This window comes from Poecilia reticulata, chromosome 19, assembly GCF_904066995.2.
Source record: "Poecilia reticulata chromosome 19, P_reticulata-male-v2, whole genome shotgun sequence".
NCBI classification, from domain to species: domain Eukaryota; kingdom Metazoa; phylum Chordata; class Actinopteri; order Cyprinodontiformes; family Poeciliidae; genus Poecilia; species Poecilia reticulata.
The window spans coordinates 24,049,703-24,075,095 of record NC_088848.1 but is presented as its reverse complement, the minus strand read 5'-3'; the positions used below and the strand labels follow the sequence as shown (position 1 = coordinate 24,075,095).

Genomic DNA, 25,393 nt, shown 5'->3' with positions numbered 1-25,393 from the left:
AATCCCTTTTGATCCCATAATCCCGTTAGACATTCAGTGGTCTGTACTTGTTCCAGATTCCCCTCCATTTATTCCAAAGAGCATTATAGATGATGCAGATAATATTAACTTCATTATGTGGCCGGGCCTTGGTGATATAAAAATTAGCATAATAATATATGATTTTGCAGAACTCTATTTTATTTTTAAGTCCATAAAACTGTCAATAAAACTGACTGTTCACTTCCAGATAGTCAGCTGTTTTCTACATAACTTCACTGTCCACAGATGCTTTATGTAAGTGAGTACACTATGACACCCTCAGGACTTTTATGTTGCTAAATGGTTTCCAGCACTGGACTGGGACTGGGCTCCAGGCGCTGCTGCAGGATTCTATTAAGACAAAAAACAAATGCTGTGGAGCTATTTTATTCAATGGCATTAAATATGTGTGTACATGTAGTCACATAATCTGAGGGAGTATTTGATGGAAGGAAGTTAAAAGGTCTCCAACCCTCTGATGCTGGGTGAAAGGAGTTTTGTCTCCATCAGACTTTGTTTAGACAGGAGTGGAAGGAAGCTGATTTGAAGTCTGGTGCACATGAAAACGTGGGTCCCAGTTTGCTTGCAAGTGAACACTTGTGTGGTTTGCTTACAGTGGGAAACACAAACAGACTTTTCAGTGATGCCAAAGAAAGGAAACAAACCTTCTGTACAGAGTAATATGTGGGGTACATCAGTGCCCCCCCCCCCCCTTCTGCTCATATGCAGTTTCTTGTAAGAAACCAATCAGTTTAAATTAGAAACAGGAACCCCAGGTCCGCATGGATCTGGTTAGTTTTCATTGTAAGCAAGCGGTGCTGGATGGTTTTCTGTATTCCCTTCTGTTCAGTCATCATTGGGCCATATGAGCTGCAGCTGTTGTGACTGTATCACTTTGTCCACTTTGATTAGTGCAGTGTGAAAGTGAACCAATCCAACCAGTCCTCAGCAGTCCACTCCCTGTACCTTTTGCAGAATATCAGTCTGTCCCTAATGTTTTTCCTGGAGAGAAGTGACTTTTTTGCTGCCCTCCTTGAGACCAGACCTTGCTCCAAGAGTCTCCGCCTCACAGTGCATGCAGATGCACTCACACCTGCCTGCTGCCATTCCTGAGCAAGCTCTGCACTGCTGGTAGCCCGATCCCGCAGCTGAAACACTTTTAAGAGACGGTCCTGGCGCTTGCTGGTCTTTCTTGGGCGCCCTGGAGCCTTTTTGGCAACAATGGACCCTCTCCTTGAAGTTCTTGATGATGAGATAGATTGTTGACTGAGGTGCAATCTTTCTAGCTGCGATACTTTTTCGTGAGGTCATTTTTGTGCAATGCAATGATGACTACACGCGTTTCTTTAGAGATAACCATGGTTCACAGAAGAGAAACAATGATGCCAAGCACCAGTCTCTTTTTAAAGTGTCCAGTGGTGTCATTCTTACTTAATCATGACAGATTCAGCCCTGTCCTCATCAACATCCACACCTGTTTTAAAGGAGCAATCACTGAAACGATGTTAGCTGGTTCTTTTAAGGCTGCAATGAAGTTGAAATGTGTTTTGGGGGATAAAGTTCATTTTCTAGCAAATATTGACTTTACAATTAATTGCTGTTAAGCTGATCACTCTTTATAACATTCTGGAGTATATGCAAATTGCCATTATAAAAACTGAAGCAGTAGACTTTGTAAATGTGGGCGGTACCGCCCCCCAGGGGGCGTTCAGAGGACGGCAGGGGGCGCTGGTGGACATTTTTACAAAAGGGGGGCGCTGGGATGCCTTTGGGGGGCGTTTGGTCGAGGGTAAACTTTACACCTTAAATTTACAACAATGCTAGTTTAGACTTTGAGGAACTTGGTAAAACTGTATTGTGTAACATTAAATCATGCTTTGGCTGCAACTGTATCGATGGCAGCTCTTCTTCTATTCAGTGTTTGTTGACTTCTGTTAACTTCTTGGCGCAGCTCCGTTCTCCTGCTACTGGTAGCTAAAATCACGATACCCTCACTGTGTATCCCTCTGAAAAATGAACCCATTTAAAAAAGAAATCAAGAAATCCCTCCATGGGTGATACCACTATAGAGAGTGTTCATTTTATAGCGTTAACACTGGTGCTGTAAGTGGTCCGGTATGAAACGGGGGTGATAGAACAACACAGCACTTTTAAATTTCAATAATCAGAATGCAGAAATTGTTTCTGTTGTTTTAAAAGGTTTATGTCAGTCTGCCTTTTCCCCATCAATATACTTCCCGACCGCCCTGCACCATACGCAGCAAAAAAAATAACAACGCGCACATTGCGCAAAACTCTGAAACAGGAGAAGCGGGACATAAAACGGAGAGACGAACTAGATGTGAATTATGGCATAAAAACCGAGAATCCGACGCTGAACAGTGAAAAATCAACACATGATGTGAAACACATGACGATTAGACGGAGCAGCAGGTGATGAGTGAAAATTACTGGTGGTGAGCATCAATAATTGATCAAATAAATCTAGCAACAGGAAAGAAACTAAAGTGGACATAGCAATAAACCAAGAGAGGATAATACTAATCGAATGAAACTAAATAGAAATGAATGAAGAACAAAATGCAAGAATAAACCAAGAAACTAAAATAAATACAGAGGAATAAACTGGTATGGCAAGGCATTTTGAGCAATAATTAATACAGAGACTGTATGGCAAGAATAAACAGACACCATTTCCAGATAAAAGGTAAAATAATATTGTTGAAATGTCATGGGTTTGTTGAGACCACATCTAGTTCTGAGAATAAATATCTTTATCTTACAGACCATAACAGTAAAGAACTGATCGCTTATTTATATTTTTAATTAGATTTGATAAATTTCTTCAATATTATTTTTCATGTCAGTGTTAATGTCATGAGGCTGATGACTCCATGACACTTTCAATTTGACTCATTAGGATTTGAATAAGAAGCAGAGTTGTTCTTTGTAATTTCTGTACAGTAAAACTATTAATCTATAAATCAATAGACAGGTCTATATAAATATATAATCCATGTTTCTGTCTCATATTTGTATGGCATTAAAAGAACATGGAACTTTTGTTTTTCCACTGATAGCTCTGGTTTGCACAATAAATGCCATGTGGGTGAAGTTTTATGGATGATACTCTGATGTCCCATTCTCCTGAAGGCAGCTCAGAGCTGCACTACCAGAAACTGACAAACACTGAAGAGAAGAAGAGCTATGATTAATGTATTACAGTTCTATGCATGTTTTAATGTTGCAGAGCTCAGTCGTTTGCAAATAGTTCAAGGTTTAAACTGGCATTGCTGTACATCTTTTATCTGGTCATTTTGTGCAAGATTTAACAACTAGACAATGGCAAAGAATAAGAATATTTTTTCCACTCTGATTGGCTGCTGTTAGGCCTACCAATTTTAACTTAAATGTTCATTGCATTTTTTGTAGACGCCTGTATTATTTTTGACGATAAATACAGAAACAAGCATAAAAATCAAAACATCTACAATAGTGATAGTAATATTAATGATAAAATAATGGTCAGTGCAAAGTAGCCTGCAAATTCTTTGGTGGGGGCGGTTATGGACCTGGATAAAGGCTAGGGGGGCGCTGGCCCAAAAAAGGTTGAGAAACACTGGTGTAGTGTGAACTACTGCATTAGGTAGTCGGATGTGCCCGTCTTCTCTATTTAAATCTAGTGATTACTGAAGGGCAATATAGTATACAGACTTCATAATCTGCACTCTTTTGGTTGAATGCAGTATTTATTTCCACTTTGGCTTTATGTTGTTTAGTTTTTATTCAAGTACGTTTTTTGTTAATGAAGACTGAGAATCCATTTTAATTTTGGTTGTTTTATTTAGTTTATCAGTTCCAGTGTAACGTGTTCTTTTGAAAATAAGGTGTATCCATCAGAAAATCGCATGTATTAGTCATTTCCATTAAGGTCTTGAAACAATATTATCGTTTATCACAATAATTCTTTAGACAATTAATCGTCCAGCAAAATTTGTTATCGTGACAGGCCTAACACCTGATTTAATAATCAAAACGTATCCTCAGACAGGGTTCCAAAAACATAAGTTATGTGAAAATTCTGGTATTGTAAAACATATTACCAAAATATTTACCAAATTTACCACGGGGGACAGGGTAGTCAGTGTTTTTCCATTGAGACACTTAAAAAAAGAATGAAATAAAAAAAACAGAACAATATTTCATCATTTGATATAATAAGTGAGCCAAAGAGCGATTCAGGTTGCAGGTTCTTGGCAGATAGAAAATGTGGTCCTATCTCAATACAGCAGCAAAAAGCGCAGCACTTTAATTTTTAATTCATTGTTAAAGTAATGTTGTGAAGGTTAAAAAAATCCACCCCTGAGCATTAACAAAAGACATTTATTTAGCATGATTTCTACCCCTGGGCTGCAGGTCTGTCTGACATTGACCACTGAACACTGAATTCATAGAAGATGTCAACATTTCTTAATAAAACAAACAGAAAACCCTAACAAACCTTTTTAAAGTAGGAAATATTTATGTATTTACTATTAATCTCTTAGTATGATTTGTTCTTTAAATGGCCATTTGTATTATTTTGGCTGATACGACTATACATTAAATAAGCAAATAATTGATTATTTAATAATCAAACCATAACAGTCTACTAAAACCACAATAAGAAACATAATTAATAAAAAAATGTTCTGTACCATATCAGCCTTAGGAGGTGATTGAGGGATGAAGTTTCTCTCTGGAGTGGGTCTGGAGTTTCTCTCCTGATCCATTCTGTCTATCATACAGCAGCACACTGCGCCAGGACAAACACATTCGTTTAAACTTCTTGTGTTCATCCTCGCTGACGTTATTTAGCCTGGGATTTGCGTCTTCCTTCTCACGTTTGTATCTTTACGAGAGGTTTTACTTCTAAGGGTGGTGGAGTATTGGGTTGAGGATGTTTTAACCCTAGTATGTCGAAAAGGGGTCCAACCGACCCCACACACCTGTATCATTTTCCATAGACCTCTACGTTCTCCTCAGTCCTCGCACGCACAAAGGTGAAAAAGACACAGGTCGATAGCAGCTCACTGGGCTGTGTAGTGTGCATTTATAGGCAACCGTGACTACAGCGTCAGCACGTAGCGTTCTGGGGTCCTTTAGCTCCTGCAACGAGAATTTAGTGTAACAATATTTTAGTCATTATTGTTACACTTAATGTGTTGATATGTGTGTGGTAGGCATGTCTATCGGACTTTCATAGAATGCGGAACATATTGCATCCTGTATCGGTTCAATATGGGACGCAACGTTAACAGCCAAATTAAGGGGCGGGTGGCAACCCTACTTGCAACCCAAGCTGAACTGGTCAGCTGGTTTTCCCGTTCTATACGCTGTGCAATGGCTGCTGGGAAAGACGGGGTTTGGTTGTCGATTCACCATCCAGAAACCTCTGCTGGCCAAGACTCTCCACTTCTGCTTCTGGGTTTCACTTGGGGTCAAAGCTGGCCAGTTGGACTATTTTCATCTGTTTGCAGCCATTTTCACATGTATGGTGTAAACATACATTTGGAGGGCGTGGCCAACAGTGGCTTATTTGCATTTAAAATGACGAGAGGCTTAGACGGCTCATTTTGAAATCTTACAACAGACAAAACTGAGCAGACTGGGAAATGATCTGAGGATGATTTCCAGTAAAAACATGATGAACATGGTTTTTATAGCCCACTGACCTATCATAACTAGATTTAAACAAAGTGTATAGGACCCATATAATTACAAATAATTAGGTCATGTTCAGTGTTTTGCTTAAATGCAATGAAAGCAGTAATTTGTATCCTACAGTGAGAATCTCCTGGCGGCCCAGGTCTTTATGTGTAGAACTTTACCTTAGGCGCTCAGTCTGCTGAAGATACTCGGCGCCCCGGAAATGACATGAAACTATAGAGTAAGGTAAGCTTATCTAGTTGAATCACTACATGAATGAATGAGCCATTGTTTACAGCAAATGGGGAAAAGTTGCTCCAACTAATCGCCCTATCAGAAATGGATGGTGATTGAGGGCAACTTTTGTTGTGTGGAATGCAGGAGGAATAAACGGCTGGATCTGTCTCCATCTGTCATCCACCGTTCTCTGAGGTGGAAGAGAGTTCCAGGAGTTCCACCCAGCGTCCTGGAATGACTTTTAATGATTTGGTTGAATCAAAGTAGGAAATGTGTCCAGGAGGGAGAAGAGGCAAGCATACCATACCATACCAACTTTATTTATAAAGCACTTTAAAACAACCACAGCTGATACAAAGTGCTGTACATTAAAACACAACATAACAATAAAAAATAAAAACTCTTACAATTTAAAACAAACAATTTAAAACTAGATCCCACTGGAGTTGAAAGCCAAGTAAAATAGGTGGGTTTTAAGACGGGCTTTAAAAGGATGACATCAGGCAGTAAGAAAGGAAAGGCTTTAGACGTGTGGAGAGAGTGCAGCAGCCGTAAACAAAGAGCCAGCCTGCTTCCCCTCACTGCCTTCTGGCTGGGAGTGATCACTCAGTTGACTGCAGCGATTCATTGTGGGAGGGGAGGAGGGCAGGAGGCTGATTAAGGAGAGATGCACTCGTTGATCCCTTTTCCGCTCTGTCTTCCACGCTGCCTGCAAAAAGAGGGGAGGGGGAGGGGATGAAGGAGAAAGAGGATGGAATCAGGAGACGAGGGAAGGATGGCTGATTCATGCGCACATCTGTGCACTCCAGCAGTAATGGATTATCTTAAAGAGGGCATGGAAAGGTCTCTAGCTGCTGGCAGTGGATGTTGACTTCATCAAATTGCATTTTCTATTATGCATTAGGAATTGATGAAAAAAAAAAAAGCCAAAGGTTTGACTTTATTTCTTCTGATTTCAGCTCTGTTTAACTACCAGCCACTGGTTTAGTTATGATGGCATGTAGAATCACTTTGAATCACTTTGAAATTCCAGGTCTGGAATTCTGGGACCTGGTTTATTTTTTATTTCATCTGGGAACTCGAGACTAACTGATGCATGTTTTTTTTTTTAAATAATAAAATGTAATAACCAGCTAACCAGTCTGCTTTTCATCTTTTTATAACACCCCCGCCCCTCTCCACACACACACATTTATAAATGGTGGAACAGCCTGTTTTTCTTCCACATAGGACCGGGTTTGTTTGGTCAACTTTTTGGTCTTAACAAAAGCCTTACTATAAACCAGCTTTTTGAGTGTTTTTTTGGGTCATTTATATGTGACAAAACTGCAAAACCAGAGCAAATTAGGGCTGAAATGATTAATCGAAATCATTTTCATGAATCGAAGCCAGAAATGGCCAAATTCAGAACTCAATCAATGGTTAGCTACAGTATAAAGACACAAAAAACACCATTTGCTGAAAGAACAACATACTGAGTAATTTTGTACAATACAATACAATACAAAGAAAATCCTTGCAACCCTGTTAATATGTTCTACCCAGAACTATTCAAGTTATAGTTTTAAATTCACCTGGTTCCAATTCTTTAAAAAAAAATTAAAATAAATAAAGAAAAATCCTATTTTGCACCTTTCACATTAATATTAAATAATCCCCAGGTCCACACAGAGTCCAGCTTTTCACGTGTTGATATTAAAAGGATGTGTTTTTAGGTTCATATTCACTCTTTGTTTAAAGGAATGCTGTTACTGAATTTTAGACAATGTTTTCTTATTCAAACCAGTTGTTTAATTATTGTATTTTTACTATTGTATAGAAAATGCTTAAGTGATTAAATGAAAAATGCAGAATGTGGTAATTTTTATCAGATTGTCAGAATAATTGATTACTAAAATAATCACTGGCTGCAGCCCTAGAACAAATATTTAGTTGCTGAATATGGTGGTTTTATCATCCCTGAACACTGTAACATTACCTTCCTCTCATAGAATGCTGTTATTAACAGGAGTTGTTTTGTCTTCAGGTGTATGTGGAATTTGATGACCAAGAGTGGGAGAAGAGGGAGTGGGTGAAGGTCTATGAGGATTTCCAGCTGTTTCTCCTGGAGCACCAGCTGGTCTGGGCAAAGAGAAAGGAAGGAGCAGCTGGAGCTGGAGGCCTTCTGCAGGGAACCAAGGCCAAGCACGTCCAGTGGCCTGCACTGGTAAGACCTCAGCTTACATTTAGGGGCTGGAGTCACATGACCGGCTCAGTCATGTGACTGAATCCATGTCTTGGAGATGCTGCTACACGTTGTCTGCTTTCTGATGCATTGTCTTTCTATTTTAGACAGATTTTCAGTCTGATTATCAGTCTTTTTCATCTTCTGGTTAACTTCCTAAGGCCTCTTTATGTCTCTGTAATGAGGTTGTTTGCCGGTTTGTCTTGGTTTTTAAGTCTTTTCATAAGTGGTCAAGTTGGCTCAGAGCTTCACACCCTTTCACACACCACCTTAAATCCTTTCTGTTGGAATGATGTTGACGATCCCTGTTCCAGCTGTGAAGCTTGGTTTATGTTTGATACATGTACATTCAGCGCCAACATTTTTCTTTCTTTTTTTTTTTTTTTCTTGTTTGGAATCAGACAGGTACAACTTTTGCAGCATTTATACTCTGTGTCTTGTCCACACTAATCTGATTCTTCAGAGCAGAGCAAACAGTTAACACTACACAACACATTTAGCAGTAAAGAACACAGTTGTTGGCCTGTGAGTGTGGTGATGGTATTATTGTTTAAATGGGCTGAATTGCTTGGATGTCTGTTTTTGCAAACCTGCGCCATGTTTGTTCCCTGGGAACTGTCCACTTAGTTAAAAAATTTCAGAGGTATGTAATGTTGGCATGTTCTGTAAGCATGTGAAACGCACAAACCAAGCTGGAGCATAAATTGAGCTTAAACTGGGAGTAGATGTCACTTAGCATGTGATGTGGACCTGGGTCTTCTTTCACTGACCGCCACTGTCATTTGCTGATTTCACCATTCTGTCATCATGCATGGAGCAAGTTGGAACGTGTGCTTTAACCCTCAGACTGGAGTGAAGTCAGGCTGGTGTTTGTTGCTGTAGTATGGGACGGTGTCATGAAAAGAGTTGCTCACGTTTACCCCACTTAGAGGAGAATTGCTACCAGGTTAATGGTTGTCAAAAGGAAAACAGTTGGTGAGAGGTCAAAGGGCAAGGTAAGGCGAAGTGAGCTCCACCAAGTGAGCAGTTTGTTGCTACACAAGCTCAAAAAATCACTGGGGGAGCATGCAATACATCCACCAACCAGCTTTACATCATGTTATAATGTTATTTACTCATCAGAAACAGAAGCTGCTGTGTTGCCTTCATTCTTTCACGCATGTTTTAGAAATCCTTGAATCTCCCGTGACAACCACTCAGTTGTTCAAAACACCTGAGTGCCCTTAGACCTTAGAGCTGCTGTTTCTCACAGAGCAGCCCTCCTCCAGGACACCTCCACTCAGCTCCTTCAGACTAGCCAGCACAATCATGCTGAGGGGCTCCATGATGCACACTCTGTGGGTTGTTGGACTATAGATGCTAGTGTTAGGATGAGATTGAGATGGAGATTGCTGTGTTATTATCATTATTATATTAATAGATTATTAGACTTGCTTATATAGATAAACCTAAAAGTATTCAAAGCCCTGGCAGATTTAGATTGAGAATTTTATTTTGACCTGAAATACGACGGACATCTCTCAGTGTAACAGTGTAACAGACATATTTGTTCCATTTACATTTCATGTTAAAATATTTAAATTGGTTCTCAATAATCAATTTTAAAAATTAGCATAACATTTTACTGCTGTTAGTGTTTCCTCTGGTATTATTGATGATTTAAGTTTGGCGATTCAAGTCTTGGAACATCTGCTGGATTTGATTCTAGTAGAAAATCAGTTGTCTGGTGAAAATAAACAGAAATGATGATGGATCCCCGAAAAGCTGATGTTTGTTTTTTCTCAGCAGTAAATACCGTGTGGGTAGAAGCAGGGGCGCGGTTAAGGGGGGGAAAGTGATGGCAATTCTAGGGGCCCTGACCAACAAGGGGCTTCCACAATTTAATTATTTATTTTTTGTTCATAGAAATTAAAAGAAAATTGGGGCCCTGTCAATCACAAAATTAATCAGTGTATTTTCAAAGATTGTTTGTAGCAGTAAAAATGTTATGTTCCCACTCCCAGATCATAAAACACACGTTCATATTTGCCCTGAACCCCCCTATCTGCGTTAAATGGTTCATTCCTGCTTGGAGCGCTTCAGAGGGATGCTGTTCAGCTGCAGTCAGTGGAAGACACGAACGATTGTGGCAGTTACTATGCTGCTAAGAAAAGTTATAAAATCAGGTTTTCAAAAAGGCAAGTGTGTTAATTTATACACACCAAGAGAGGTGAGTAGTCTGTGTGAGATTTTCAACCATTTAGCATAATTAACTTAGCTACAGACTGCTGTTTGCCTCCGTTTCATTAGCATTTAATGAATTAAGGAAAGAAATTACCAACATATTTATATATTTAACTTGTCCCTTGTGCCTTTTACCACTTAACAGATGAGTCAGTCAGCAGCAGCTCTAACCCACGTCTCTCCTGACCCATCCTCTCCTGCGTGAAATTAAAGCTGCAGTATGTAACTTTTATATAAATATTTTTTTTTCCACATATTTGTTAACTGGGCTGCCACCTTATCGTGGTGGAGGGGTTTGAGTGTCCCAATGATCCTAGGAGCTATGCTGTCTGGGGCTTTATGCTCCTGGTAGGGTCACCCAAGGCAGACAGGTCCTAGGTGAGGAACCAGACAAAGCGCAGCCCGAAGACCCCTTATGATGAAAAATACCTTTGGACTTGGTTTTCCCTCACCTGGACGTGGGTCACCGGGGCCCCACTCTGGAGCCAGGCCTGGAGGTGGGGCACGATGGCGAGCGCCTGATGGCCGGGCTTTTGCCCACGGAGCATGGCCGGGCTCAGCCCGAAGAGGAGATGTGGGTCCCCCTTCCAATGGGCTCACCACCTGTCGGAGGGGCAAAAGGGGTCGGGTGCATTGTGCTACGGGCGGCAGCCGAGGGAGGGGACCCTGGCGGTCTGATCCTCGGCTGCAGAAGCTGGCTCTTGGGACGTGGAACGTCACCTCTCTGGTGGGGAAGGAGCCGGAGCTAGTGTGTGAGGCTGAGAGGTTCCGGCTCGAAATAGTCGGCCTCACCTCGACGCATGGCTCTGGTTCTGGAACCAGTCTCCTTAAGAGGGGCTGGACGAACTTCCACTCTGGAGTTGCCCACGGTGAGAGGCGCCGGGCAGGAGTGGGCATACTTGTTGCCCCCTATCTTGGCGCCTGTACATTGGGGTTTACCCCGGTGAACGAGAGGGTAGCCTCCCTCCGCCTATGGGTGGGGGGACGGGTTCTGACTGTTGTCTGTGCTTACGGGCCGAACAGCAGTTCAGATTACCCACGCTTCTTGGAGTCCTTAGAGGGTGTACTGGAGAGTGCCCCTCCTGGGGACTCCCTTGTTCTACTGGGGGACTTCAACGCTCATGTGGGCAATGACGGTGAGACCTGGAGGGGTGTGGTTGGGAGGAACGGCCCCCCCGATCTGAACTCAACTGGTGTTCTGTTGTTGGACTTCTGTGTTTGTCACGGATAGTCCATTACAAACACCATGTTCAGGCATAAGGGTGTCCATATGTGCACTTGGCATCAGGACACCCAAGGCCGCAGTTTGATGAGCGATTTTGTCATCGTTTCATCGGATCTGTGGCCATATGTCTTGGACACTCGGGTGAAGAGAGGTGCGGAGCTGTCCACTGACCACTACCTGGTGGTGAGGTGGCTCCGGTGGTGGGGGATGAAGCCGGTCAGACCTGGCAGGCCCAAACGTGTAGTGAGGGTCTGCTGGGAACGTCTGGCGGAGTCCCCTGTGAGACGGAGCTTTAACTCCCATCTCCGGCAGAACTTCGAACACGTTCCGGGGACATTGAATCTGAGTGGACCATGTTCCGTACTTCCATTGCCGAGGCGGCTTATCGGAGCTGCGGCCGCAAGGTTGTTGGTGGCTGTCGTGGCGGCAACCCTCAAACCCGTTGGTGGACACCTTCGGTGAAGGATGCTGTCAAGCTGAAGGAGTCCTATTGGGCCTTTCTGGCCTGTGGGACCCCAGAAGCAGCTGTTGGGTACCGGCGGGCGAAGCTACATGCGGCTCGGTGGTCGCTGAGGCAAAAACTCGGGCATGGGAGGAGTTTGGAGAGGCCATGGAGAAAGACTTCTGTACGGCTTCGAGGCGATTCTGGTCCACCATCCGGCGTCTCAGGAGGGGGAAGCAGTACATCACCAACACAGTTTATAGTGGGGATGGTGCGCTGCTAACCTCAACTCGAGACTTTGTGGGACGGTGGGCGGAATACTTCGAAGACCTCCTCAATCCCACCAACATGCCTTCTGTTGAGGAAGCTGAGCCTGGGGACTTTGGGTTGGGCCTTCCAATCTCTGGGGACGAGGTCGCCGAGGTGGTCAAAAAGCTCCTTGGTGGCAGGGCCCTGGGGGTGGATGAGATCCGCCTGGAGTTCCTTAAGGCTCTGGATGTTGTAGGGTTGTGTTGGCTCACCCGATTCTGCAATATTGCATGGACATTGGGGGCAGTTCCCCTGGATTGGCAGACTAGGGTGGTGGTCCCCCTGTTTAAAAAGGGGGACCGGAGGGTGTGCTCCAATTACAAGGAGGTTACACTCTTAAGCCTCCTTGGTAAGGTCCATTCAGGGGTCCTGAAGAGGAGGGTCTGTCGGATAGTCGAACCTCGGATTCAGGAAGAGCAGTGTGGTTTTCGTCCTGGAACACTGGACCAGCTCTACACCCTCGGCAGGGTGCTGGAGGGTCCATGGGAGTTCGCCCAACCAGTCTACATGTGTTTTGTGAACTTGGAGAAGGCGTTCGACCGTGTCCCTTGAGGGGCTTTGTGGGGGGTTCTCCGGGAGTATGGGGTACTGGGCCCTTTGATACGGGCTGTTAGGTCCCTGTATGACCGGGGTCAGAGTCTTGTCCGCATTGCCGGCAGTAAGTCGGGCTCGTTTCCAGTGAGAGTTGGACTCCGCCAAGGCTGCCCTTTGTCACCGATTCTGTTCATTACTTTCATGGACAGAATTTCTAGGCGTAGCCGAGGTGTTGAGGGGATCCATTTTGGTGGCCTTGGGATCACATCTCTGCTTTTTGCGGATGATGTTGTCCTGTTGGCTTCATCAGATCGTGATCTGCAACTCTCACTGGAACAGTTCGCGGCCGAGTGTAAAGCGGCCGGGATGAGGCTCAGTGCCTCCAAATCCGAGGCCATGGTCTTGAGCCGGAAAAGGGTAGAGTTCCTTCTCCGGGTCAGGGGGGTCGTCCTCCCTCAAGTTGGAGGAGTTTAAGTATCTGGGGATCTTGTTCACGAATGAGGGAAGAGGGGAGCGGGGGATCGACAGGCGTATTTGGGCAGCGTCTGCCGTGAAGCGGGCGCTGTACCGGTCCGTTGTGAAGAGAGAGCTGAGCCAAAAAGCAAAGCTCTCGATTTACCGTTCGATCTACGTTCCCACCCTCATCTATGGTCATGAGCTTTGGGTCATGACCGATACAAGCGGCCGAAATGGGTTTCCTCCGCAGGGTGGCTGGGCTCTCCCTTAGAGATAGGGTGAGAAGCTCGGTCATCCGGGAGGGACTCAGAGTACAGCCGCTGCTCCTCCAAGTTGAGAGGAGCCAGTTGAGCTGGCTCGGGCATCTGGTAAGGATGCCTCCTGGACGCCTCCCTGGTGAGGTGTTCCGGGCACGTCCCTCCAGGAGGAGGCCTTGGGGAAGATCCAGGACACGCTGGAGGGACTATGTCTCTCGGCTGGCCTCGGGACGCCTTGGGATTCCCCCAGAAGAGCTGGAAGAGAGGCTGGGGAGAGGGAAGTCTGGGCCTCCCTTCTGAAGCTGCTGCCCCCGCGACCCGACCCCGGATAAGCCGAAGAAAATGGATGGATGGATGTTAACTGTCATTATGTTATGACAGTATAGTATGAGAGATAATCTGTGAAAAATCTATTTCCTCTGCTTTCTCCCAGTGCTGTAAACAAGTCAGTGGCAGGAGAGTTTTAGTGCTGTCAATCACAATCTAATGTGCTGCTGCTCATCCTTCCTCCACCTCGATTTGTGCAGTGCTGCAGCTAGCATAGCACAAAACTGTGAATGTTCAGTTTAGTTAGCATAGGTACCAATGACAGCAGATAAACGGTTTCTTGCAATGATAAGTTGTTTCTCCACCATTAGCACATTTAGCAGTGAGTGAATGAAGTTGATTGACAGTGCTACGAGCGTCCTACTAGTTCTAATTGGTTGTTTTGGTCATAACAGTGCGTTACGTTAACCAGTAATAGTAATTCAGGAAGGAGATGTAGGAGATTGATTGTTTTCACAGATTCTGTCTCAAAACAAACTGCTACGACAACGTGACAGCTTTAACAAATATGGAGAAAACATTTTTTATTAAAGTTATGTACTGCGGCTTGAATAAAATGCAACTACATAGTATTTTTGAGAAGTCTGGATTGCTTCATGTATATTTTGCACATTGCTTTTGACTGTTGCTCATGGGGAGATATTTCAGTAATCTAAAACTAATAGAAAATATGTAAGCAAATTACGTGCATACTGGATGTGGACTGTTGAATGTTAAATTCATGAGCAGCAAATATTGTGCTAGTGTCAGTATTAAACCAAAGAAAGCAAGGCATATGCAGGCCTTTAAAATTGTGATGCTTTTTTAAGGGTCAAATAGACCCATAGGCAGGGGGGCCCAAACAAATTTTTTTTCAGGGGGCCCAGGGTTTCTGGCGGCGCCCCTAGGTAGAAGATAGTAGACATGCTGTTTGCACATTGTTTGCTCCAAATGCTTGTTTCAACACTGTTTTACTTTAAAATCAGATTAGTTTGTTTTTATTAAAATGAGATTGAAGGAGTTTTGCAGCCCGTAGGCACTCTGCTCTGTCTCTGGCATCTCAGTAGAAAGAGTTGAACTGCAGAGATGTCATGGAACTTTCTAGTAATTAATACTGCAGCATACCCAACGCAGCCTCTTGCTTATTTAAAAAAACAAACAAAAATACAATCAAGTAATGCACTTTTAATTCTCCTCTTCCAGTGCCATTATCACTGTGTAGTGGTAGTATTTTCTTATTATATAGATAATAGATGTTTGTACCTCACTGCTATTTTAACACATCATCCAATTCTTTCTATGCAGTGTTATAATGTTGTGAGTTTTGTGTTGCAACAGATTGTGACTGTGTTGTGCTTTAGGTGTAAAACCCAGGTCCACGTTAGACTTTACTGTTTATTCTCCAACACTCTGAGCCAGTATTACAGTGTGTAAAGGTGCATAACACTTGTAGGTTATCACTTCATCGCAAATCTTGACTTGTATCCTCACCTAACCTTATCTTTTAGCAATCATTTTAAAAAGAGTGTAGAACACAGCTAGTTTGTCAGTCAGATAACTAGCTGTTAGAATGTTGTGATCAGAAAGTGCCAGATCATCAACCTGGGGGTTGGGAAGCTAGCTGGCAAAGAACATTCAGTTCAGTTTGATCAGTTGTGGAAAGATTATGCAGAGTAGTGAGAATTTCTATGTCCTCAGTTCTGAGGAAGTCAGGCACCTTTTCCTTCAACTGTTTTAAAGGAAAAAAAATAAGCAAAAACAAATAAAACATCACATAACATTGATCTATTCTCTAAACCAGTGTTTTTCAACCACAGTTCCGCAGCACACTAGTGTGCCGTGAGTGATCGTCAGGTGTGCCGTGGAAATTATTCAATTTCACCTACGGTACCGTATTTTCCGGACTATAAGCTGCTACTTTTTTCCTAAGCTTTGAACCATGCGGATTGTAGCCCGGTTCGGCTTTTCTGTGGATTTTTCTTCAACCACCAGGGGACTCTCTAGCAGGAAGTGAATCATTAGAAGTCAAAATTGTAAATCAAAGAAGAATGCCCTAATTTTAATTTAGAACAACCACATGCTAGCAGCAGCAGGCACGACAGAGAAATGTTTTCAAAGTCATATGATGCAGCTTTCAAGTTGAGGGCTGTCGATCTGGCACTACAGGAGGGAAACAGAGCCACTGCACGTAAACTCGGTGTGAACGAAACCGTGGTTCGGCTTTGTAGACGGAGGGCTACGTCCTTAATATATCCAGCAGATTTATTAGGATGCAGCCCTCTGCTGCCCTCTGCTGGGTCCTTATGGAAAACCGAGAGCAGCTTCCAGGTTTTTTGTTTTTTTTTAAATTGAAGGCGCTAGTATGGTGCGCTCTATAGTCTGAAAAATACGGTAATTGGTTTTAAAATATTTTTTGAAAATGAATTATCTGCAAATAATGCCATCTTTGAGTGTCTGCTGTAGTAGTGACTAGCGGCGTAATCATGTAATTTTCTTACCGCTAGATGGTAGGTACAGAACATTTTACATTAAAACAAGAGAATTAGTGATGCCTGAATGTTACAGGTAGCGGTGAGAGCATCGTATCTAGCAAAACTATGATGACAGTGATGGAAAAGACAGTCAAGCTCAGAAGTAGTTGGAAAGAACATGGGTCCATTTCCCACAATATGTCTGTGTGAAGTGAGCTTCTCAAGCCTGGTTACTATAAAAACTAAAACCACAGAGAAACAGAGCTGTTGAGGAAGAGCTTTGTCTGTCTTTAATTTCTGCAAGGAAATCAGCTCTGTTTTAATCCAAACATGCACAGGTTTCACACTAGGTGGGTAAAATATACAGATATTGACATTTTGTACATGCAACTCTTCATATTGTAACAGTGAATATGAAGTGGAATCTTTCCCAAATCTTTCAGAATAAGAATTATTTTCTGTATTCTGGCTAAAAGAATGCTTGTGGATTAGTTTGTAAAACGCTTTGAAGTTTTCTACAACTTCTTTAAATTTAACACCACAGTGTTGTGACACCGTTCAGGTGTATTTTTGAAGTGGACATCCATCCATACATCCATTTTCTTCCGCTTATCCGGGGTCGGGTCGCGGGGGCAGCAGACTTCCCTCTCCCCAGCCACTTCTTCCAGCTCCTCCGGGCGAATCCCAAGGCGTTCCCAGGCCAGCCGAGAGACGTAATCCCACCAGCGTGACCGGGATCTTGCCCGAGGCCTCCTCCCGGTGGGACGTGCCTGGAACACCTCACCAGGGAGGCGTCCAGGAGGCATCCTTACCAGATGCCCGAGCCACCTCAACTGGCTCCTCTCGACGTGGAGGAGCAGCGGCTCTACTCTTAGTCCCTCCCGAACGACCGAGCTTCTCACCCTATCTCTAAGGGAGAGCCCAGCCACCCTGCGGAGGAAACCCATTTCGGCCGCTTGTACCTGTGATCTCGTTCTTTCGGTCATGACCCAAAGCTCATGACCACAGATGAGGGTGGGAACGTAGATCGACCGGTAAATCGAGAGCTTCGCTTTTTGGCTCAGCTCTCTCTTCACCACGACGGACCGGTACAGCGCCCGCTTCACAGTAGACGCTGCCCCAATCCGCCTGTCGATCTCCCGTTCCCTTCTTCCCTCATTCGTGAACAAGATCCCCAGATACTTAAACTCCTCCACTTGAGGCAGGACGACCCCCTTGACCCGGAGAAGGCACTCTACCCTTTTCCGGCTCAAGACCATGGCCTCGGATTTGGAGGCACTGAGCCTCATCCCGGCCGCTTCACACTCGGCTGCGAACCGCTCCAGTGAGAGCTGCAGATCACGTTCCGATGAAGCCAACAGGACAACATCATCCGCAAAAAGCAGAGATGCGATCCTAAGGCCACCAAAACGGATCCCCTCAACACCTCGGCTGCGCCTAGAAATTCTGTCCATAAAAGTAATGAACAGAATCGGTGACAAAGGGCAGCCTTGGCGGAGTCCAACTCTCACCGGAAACGAGCCCGACTTACTGCCGGCAATGGGGACCAGACCCCGGTCATACAGGGACCTGACAGCCCGTATCAAAGGGCCCGGTACCCCATACTCCCGGAGTACCCCCCACAGGGTCTAGATCTCCAAACAACTTTAGCATTTATTGCAATAATTTCTAGGTCAATAAATCAGCCAGCAACAATTGCAGTTTTCTGGTCGATCACTGATCTTTAAAAAGCCTGACCTGAAGATTCTAATTTTGGCCGATACAGATTTGTGTTTTGTGCTAAACATAGTGACAAAATGGCTAAGTTGGCAACAGTGAGGTGACTATTGTTAATCACACACATGCAGACATGACCTTGTGGACCGGACTATCAGTCCCACCTCCCTACCGGCAGAGCAAAAGAGGACTGTGGCTGATTTTCAGGCCTTTGCAGAAGAAGATGAGATCAGTTTCTCATGTCAGGATTGCCCAAGTTACTCAAAATGAAGGAAATCAGGGCTGATCAACTGACGGACAAATTTTGAAACACACACTCAGGTTTGAACCTGAGAACTGTGAGAAAGCCATAGTAAACAGAGAGAACACACACATGCACAAGGAAAACAAACTGCATGTTAAAAGACCCTCAGGCTAGGATTCAAACCCAGGATCTTCATTGCTGCAAGGCAACAGTGATGCGAACTGTGCTACTGGAGCTAAGAGCTCAACCAACGAATGTTTTGAGGATGCAGCTGGTGTGTGAAGAGGGTTTGTTCTTGTTTTTTCTGAAAACTACTGAAGAATCAACAGCTGACAGCTACATCATCACAAACCAAAAATGATTGAGAAACAGAAACAAAGTCGTGGCTCATTAGCATACACACATACAGTACAGACCAAATGTTTGGACACACCTTTTCATTCAAAGAGCTTTTTTCATTTTCGTGACTATGAAAATTGTAGATTCACGCTGAAGGCATCAAAACTATGAATTAACACATGTGGAATTATATACTTAACAAAAATGTGTGAAACAACGGAAAATGTTTTATATTCTAGGTTCTTCAAAGTAGCCACCTTTTGCTTTGATTACTGCTTCGCACACTCTTGGCATTCTCTTGATGAGCTTCAAGAGGTCGTCACCTTAAATGGTCTTCCAACAGTCTTGAAGGAGTTCCCAGAGATGCTTAGCACTTGTTGGCCCTTTTGCCTTCACTCTGTGGTCCAGCTCACCCCAAACCATCTTGATTGGGTTCAGGTCCGGTGACTGTGGAGGCCAGGTCATCTGGCGCAGCACCCTATCACTCTCCTTATTGGTCAAATAGCCCTTACACAGCCTGGAGGTTTGTTTGGGGTCATTGTCCTGTTGAAAAATAAATGATGGTCCAACTAAACGCAAACTGGATGGAATAGCATGCCGCTGGAAGATGCTTGTGGTAGACATGATGGTTCAGTATGCCTTCAATTTTGAATAAATCCCCAACAGTGTCACCAGCAAAGCACCCCCACAGCATCACACCTCCTCCTCCATGCTTCACGGTGGGAATCAGGAATGTAGATTCTATCCATTCACCTTTTCTGCGTTGCACAAAGACACGGTGGTTGGAACCAAAGATCTCAAATTTGGACTCATCAGACCAAAGCACAGATTTCCACTGGTCTAATGTCCATTCCTTGTGTTCTTTAGCCCAAACAAGTCTCTTCTGCTTGTTGCCTGTCCTTAGCAGTGGTTTCCTAGCACTAGCAGCTATTCTACTATGATTCACACAGTCTCCTCTTAACAATTGTTGCAGAGATGTGTCTGCTGCTAGAACTCTGTGTGGCATTGACCTGGTCTCTAATCTGAGCTGCTGTTAACCTGCGATTCCTGAGGCTGGTGACTCGGATGAACTTATCCTCCGCAGCAGAGGTGACTCTTGGTCTTCCTTTCCTGGGGCATTCCTCATGTGAGCCAGTTTCTTTGTAGCGCTTGATGGTTTTTGCGACTGCACTTGGGGACACTTTCAAAGTTTTCCCAATTTTTCGACTGACTGACCTTCATTTCTTAAAGTAATGATGGCCACTCGTTTTTCTTAGCTGCTTTTGTCTTGCTATAATACAAATTCTAACACTCTATTCAGTGGACTATCAGCTTTGTGTCCACCTGACTTCTGCACAACACAACTGATGGTCCCAACCCCATTTATAAGGCAAGAAATCCCACTTATTAACCTGACAGGGCACACCTGTGAAGTGAAAACCATTTCAGGTGACGACCTCTTGAAACTCATCAAGAGAATGTGTGTGTGCAAAGCAGTAATCACAGCAAAGGTTGCTACTTTGAAGAAACTAGAATATAAGGTGTATTTTCATTTGTTTTACACTTTTTTGTTTAGTACATATTTCCACATTCATAGTTTTGATGCCTTCAGTGTGAATCTACAATGTCTGTAGTCATGAAAATAATGTAAACTCATTGAATGAGTAGGTGTCCAAACTTTTGGTCTGTACTGTACACCCATACACACATGCACCCCTAACTCAAAAGCGGCATTTCCCTTCATGGAGACCAAGGATTTGTCCCCTCAAGGAGCAATGGTGCCCACATGTATATAAAAACCTGGTAGACACACTTACCCACACGCACGCAAACACACTCTCTCTTTTCTTTGTCTCGATTTTATGTCCATACTTCAGCCAGACTTGTTTGTCTGTGGCAGTGAGGTTCTGTGGTTAATCTTACAGAGCAGTGCTGTTAAATAAGGGGGTTCAGTTGAGAAAAATGTACGAAATCAACAAAATCTGTGCTGGTGCCGCGGAGAAGCTCTGTGTGTGTCTGCTTTAGAGGCAGATACAGGTCCTTCTCAAAAAATTTGCATATTGTGATAAAGTTAATTATTTTCCATAATATGATAAAAATTAAAGTGTCATATATTTTAGATCCATTGCACACCAACTGAAATATTTCAGGTCTTTTATTGTTTTAATACTGATGATTTTGGCATACAGCTCATGAAAACCCAAAAGGTTCTCTGAACGAGCAATGAACCTAATCATCTGAATCAACGAAGTAACTCTAAACACCTGCAAAAGATTCCTGAGGCTTTTAACTCCCAACCTGGTTCATTACTCAAAACTACAATCATGGGTAAGACTGCCGACTTGACAGCTGTCCAGAAGGCCATCATTGACACCCTCAAGCAAGAGGGTAAGACACAGAAAGACATTTCTGAACGAATAGGCTGTTCCCAGAGTGCTGTATCAAGGCACCTCAGTGGGAAGTTTGTGGGAAAGAAAAAGTGTGGCAGAAAACGCTGCACAATGAGAAGAGGTGACCGGACCCTGAGGAAGATTGTGGAGAAGGGCCGATTCCAGACCTTGGAGGACCTGCGTAAGCAGTGGACTGAGTCTGGAATAGAAACATCCAGAGCCACCGTGCACAGGTGTGTGCAGGAAAGGGACTACAGGTGCCGCATTCCCCAGGTCAAGACGCTTTTGAACCAGAAACGGTGGCAGAAGCGCCTGACCTGGGCTACAGAGAAGTAGCACTGGACTGTTGCTCAGTGGTCCAAAGTACTTTTTTCGGATGAAAGCAAATTTTGCATGTCATTCGGTGCCAGAGTCTGGAGGAAGACTGGGCAGAAGGAAATGCCAAAAGGCCAGTGCCAAGTACCCACAGTCAGTGATGGTCTGGGGAGCCATGTCAGCTGCTGGTGTTGGTCCACTGTGTTTTATCAAGGGCAGAGTCAATGCAGCAGCTATCAGGAGATTTTGGAGCACTTCATGCTCCATCTGCTGAAAAGCTTTATGGAGATGAAGATTTCATTTTTCAGCACCACCTGGCACCTGCTCACAGTGTCAAAACCACTGGTATTACTGACCATGGTGTTACTGTGCTCAATTGGCTTGCCAACTCTCCTGACTTGAACCCCATAGAGCATCTGTAGGATATTGTGAAGAGAAAGTTGAGAGACGCAAGACCCAAAACTCTGGATGAGCTTAAGTCCGCCATCGAAGCATCCTGGGTCTCCATAACACCTCAGCAGTGCCACAGGCTGATTGCCTCCATGCCACGCCGCATTGAAGCAGTTATTTCTGCAAAAGGATTCCTGACCAAGTATTGAGTGCATGATTTCACTGAACATAATTATTTGAAGGTTGACATTTTTGGTATTAAAACAATTTTCTTTTATTGGTCGGATGAAATATGCTAATTTTTTGAGACAGGGATTTTGGGTTTTCATGAGCTGTATGCCAAAATCATCAGTATTAAAACAATAAAAGACCTGAAATATTTCATTTGGTGTGCAATGAATCTAAATTATGACAGTTTGATTTTTATCATAACATTATGGAAAATAATGAACTTTATTACAATATGCTAATTTTTTGAGGACCTGTATATGTAATACATTGATCTTAGATGCTGCTTTGGGATGATATTTAGTTTGTTTTTGGTTGTTTTTCTATTTGTCTTCCTGTCTATTTTTTGTACTCTAGCTTCTATCCCTGCTCCGTGCTGCTGTTGTCATAGCAACAACATCAAAGGCTCATAAATGGATGTCTTTGAAAAAAATTGAATGGAATGGGATCATTTGATGCATGCATCCTTCCTCATACACCATGTTCTAGCCTTCTTAGTCTTAAAAGAAAAACAAAGTAATGTAGAGTAAATTTTTCACGTTTGAATAATGAACTGGAACATCTGAATGATGCACATATCGAAGTGTTAGCGGTCATCTTCAGGCCTCCATGTCTGTATGCTTGTTTGTTTGGGTTGATCTCAACAGTTTATCTCCTGCTGCTGGTCAAATTGATATCTTGTGAACAGTTGGAGTTTTATGTCGATGATGCAATGTCTTTTTTACCAATTGATTTGTAATCACTTTGTCTACATGAAGGTTTGGAGGAAATCAAAGCAAGGTGATGTGGAAGCTGCAGAGGACCTTGTAGTGTTGTTGAATAACTCATCTGGTTTATGTCAAAGGAAAAAGCAGAGTTCTACAGAAGAACATCTACTTTGAGTAGTGTGACTGAACCAGAGGTGTGAGTTTAAACCCAATTTTACCTCATTAGTAAAGACTCAGAACTTCACTTGGATTTGAGCCTTTTAAGTTGAATCTTTGATGTTGTCCCTGGAGCCAAGCTACTGCACAGAACTCCTCTAGCCTTTTAGCAGAGTTTCCTCTACATGTTGCTGCAGCATGCATGCTACATCTCTCAGGCCTCTTACCTAGATTGGCCTTGTAAATGAGGACTGGTTCTCAATCACCTCACTTAGTTATGTTTTGGTTAAATAGATTAGTATTTTTTATTTTATTTTCAGGAGAAAATATTGTTTCCATATTCAAATTTGTAAAATACAAATGTGTTTTTAAACAAAGTAAATTTGTTTCCAGACCTTTTTTTTTTTATAGAAATTGTCCCTAAAACATATCTAGAATAAGTTAATTAGCTCTAGTAATCTCCCAGTTTAACAAGTTGCCCAAGACAAACATGACGATATAAACAGTTACAGAGAACCGCCTGGAGAGCATTATAATACCATTTTATTTGTTTGATCTAAAGAAAATTTATCTGAGCTGAAAACCTTAGATAGAAATAAAGTAACTTTAGTGCTGAGCAATATACCACAAATATATTATCACAATAATGGTGTGTGCAATATTCACATTACAAATAACTGTTAGATGTGCCATCTTATTGGGAAATATGTAGTATAGTTTGGGTGTCTCAACGACCAAAAATTATATTGATGATATGAAAAATGTATAAATAGTTATACATTTAAGGGTTAAATTTCTGTGAGATTTAAGTCTCATTCAATGGGGAAAGATTTAAAAGTTTGGGTATGAGAAGGGCAGAAAATAATCAGATCTGGGATCTTCTACCGGCTCCTTTTCAAACGATTAATGTAAAATTACTTGTCAACAGGTATGATTATTTGTTTTAATTTTTTTTCTCTTGTTTTTACCTTTTTGTCTGTTTGAAATATATACATAAAATTAGTAAATAATTGTCCACTAAAATATTATGAACTTGCATTTTTCATCCTAATGTAACATTCAGCCAGCTGGACAGTCTTACAGATGTTCACACCAGCTGCCGAATGCTAAAGGTCACAGAGTGATGGGCACACAGATGATTATAGAAAAAAATAGGTAGATATGGCAACTGACATTGCCATCATAATATTTACCAATATTGTCAAAAGCTCAATATTTTCTATTCTAGCTTTCACATACAGACAAAAACTATACTTGTAGAATTCTCCAGAAGAGGTGAGATATGTGCAGGTTATTGTCAGGAGTGTAACCTGACCTAAGGTTCTATTTAAGTCATAATAATATAATATAGTAATGAATGTAAATTGAGGTGAAAGGCTCAAAGCTGTGATGTCATCTTGAATACACGATGAAAGTGTTGCAGGTTTTCACCTAGAGGTAAAACCTGATAAAGTTGACAAGCTGCCGTTTAAAGCACATGGTTAACTCTGCTATGTCGTCTAGCATTGCAATGATAAAGTTACATAACATGTCCAGTATTTCCTTTATAAATGATTTTCTTAGGTAATTTGATGCATTTTAATCAGCTAGTCCATCTAATCTGGAAGATTGTTGAACCATAAGCATGTCTTACCAAATTTACTTGATCAGAAAGTAAATCTTTATGGAATTCTATAAATAATGCCACTTATTTTAATGATCTGATTATACTCATATTTTACTGTACAAATGGGTACAGCTGTAGCTGGATTGCATAAAAATCTGGTTTTGTGTAAAATTTGAATTTTTGCTATAGATCAGTCTGGTGTTTGTTTTGAACACAAAATAATCAAAATAATTTATTCTTTTTTTGGTTAATATTTGCAGTGTAAAATGGTATGAATCTCACTTGTTGCTCTGGAAAACAAATGTTCTGCGTATTTTATCAATAACTTCCAAATAATAATTTGTGATAACAATGTCATATTTTGGTCCTGACTCTGGAACTGACTTGTAATTGAATGCAGGGTTTCCCCCATAAGCCTGGCGACCCGCCATGCTTTACTAGCCCCGCCACCAGGCTAAGCGTTGCTTGTTTAAGTCGGACTGCAAGCGTCTCTTTTGCTCTTTCACTAGCAGAGCAGATTTATTCCTAAAGAATAGGTTTATAATAGATAGGTTTATAGTTGCATTTAAACCCGACAGCGCGGACTAATCTGGCCAGCTTTACAAAGTAACCTTGCCAGCTCCTTAAAATCTTGCATCTAAATGTTAAACAATTTAAAATATTTTAATTTATGTATGCCTAAACAATTGAATCAAATTTAACAGCATTGATATTCTCAATAAACAAATGTTACATTTATGTATCTGTGGTCTGTTTTAAAAATATTAGTGTTTATGGGGCCCTTGAGGCCCTTGGAGGCCTGATGGAGCCACTGACTTAATTTGGATTAAACAAAAGTGCAAATTTGTTGTTTTTAGACTAGTTGTGGGTTTAAATAGCATTTCACTGGAGATGTTTTCCCGTAACATATAATTACACAGTAATACTTTT

At 42.4% G+C, this 25,393-nt stretch overlaps 1 protein-coding gene across 5 annotated transcripts in view; it reads left to right on the top strand.

Moving 5' to 3' along the window:
• Positions 1–25,393, top strand: part of jmjd1cb (jumonji domain containing 1Cb) — a 180,195-nt gene that overhangs the window by 75,400 nt on the left and 79,402 nt on the right. For all 5 annotated transcript variants that reach the window (XM_017310811.2, XM_017310810.2, XM_008438211.3 and 2 more), the window contains exon 2: positions 7,973–8,152. In XM_017310811.2, the coding sequence (XP_017166300.1) occupies positions 7,973–8,152 (180 nt within the window). The remainder of the gene's footprint in view (positions 1–7,972; positions 8,153–25,393) is intronic.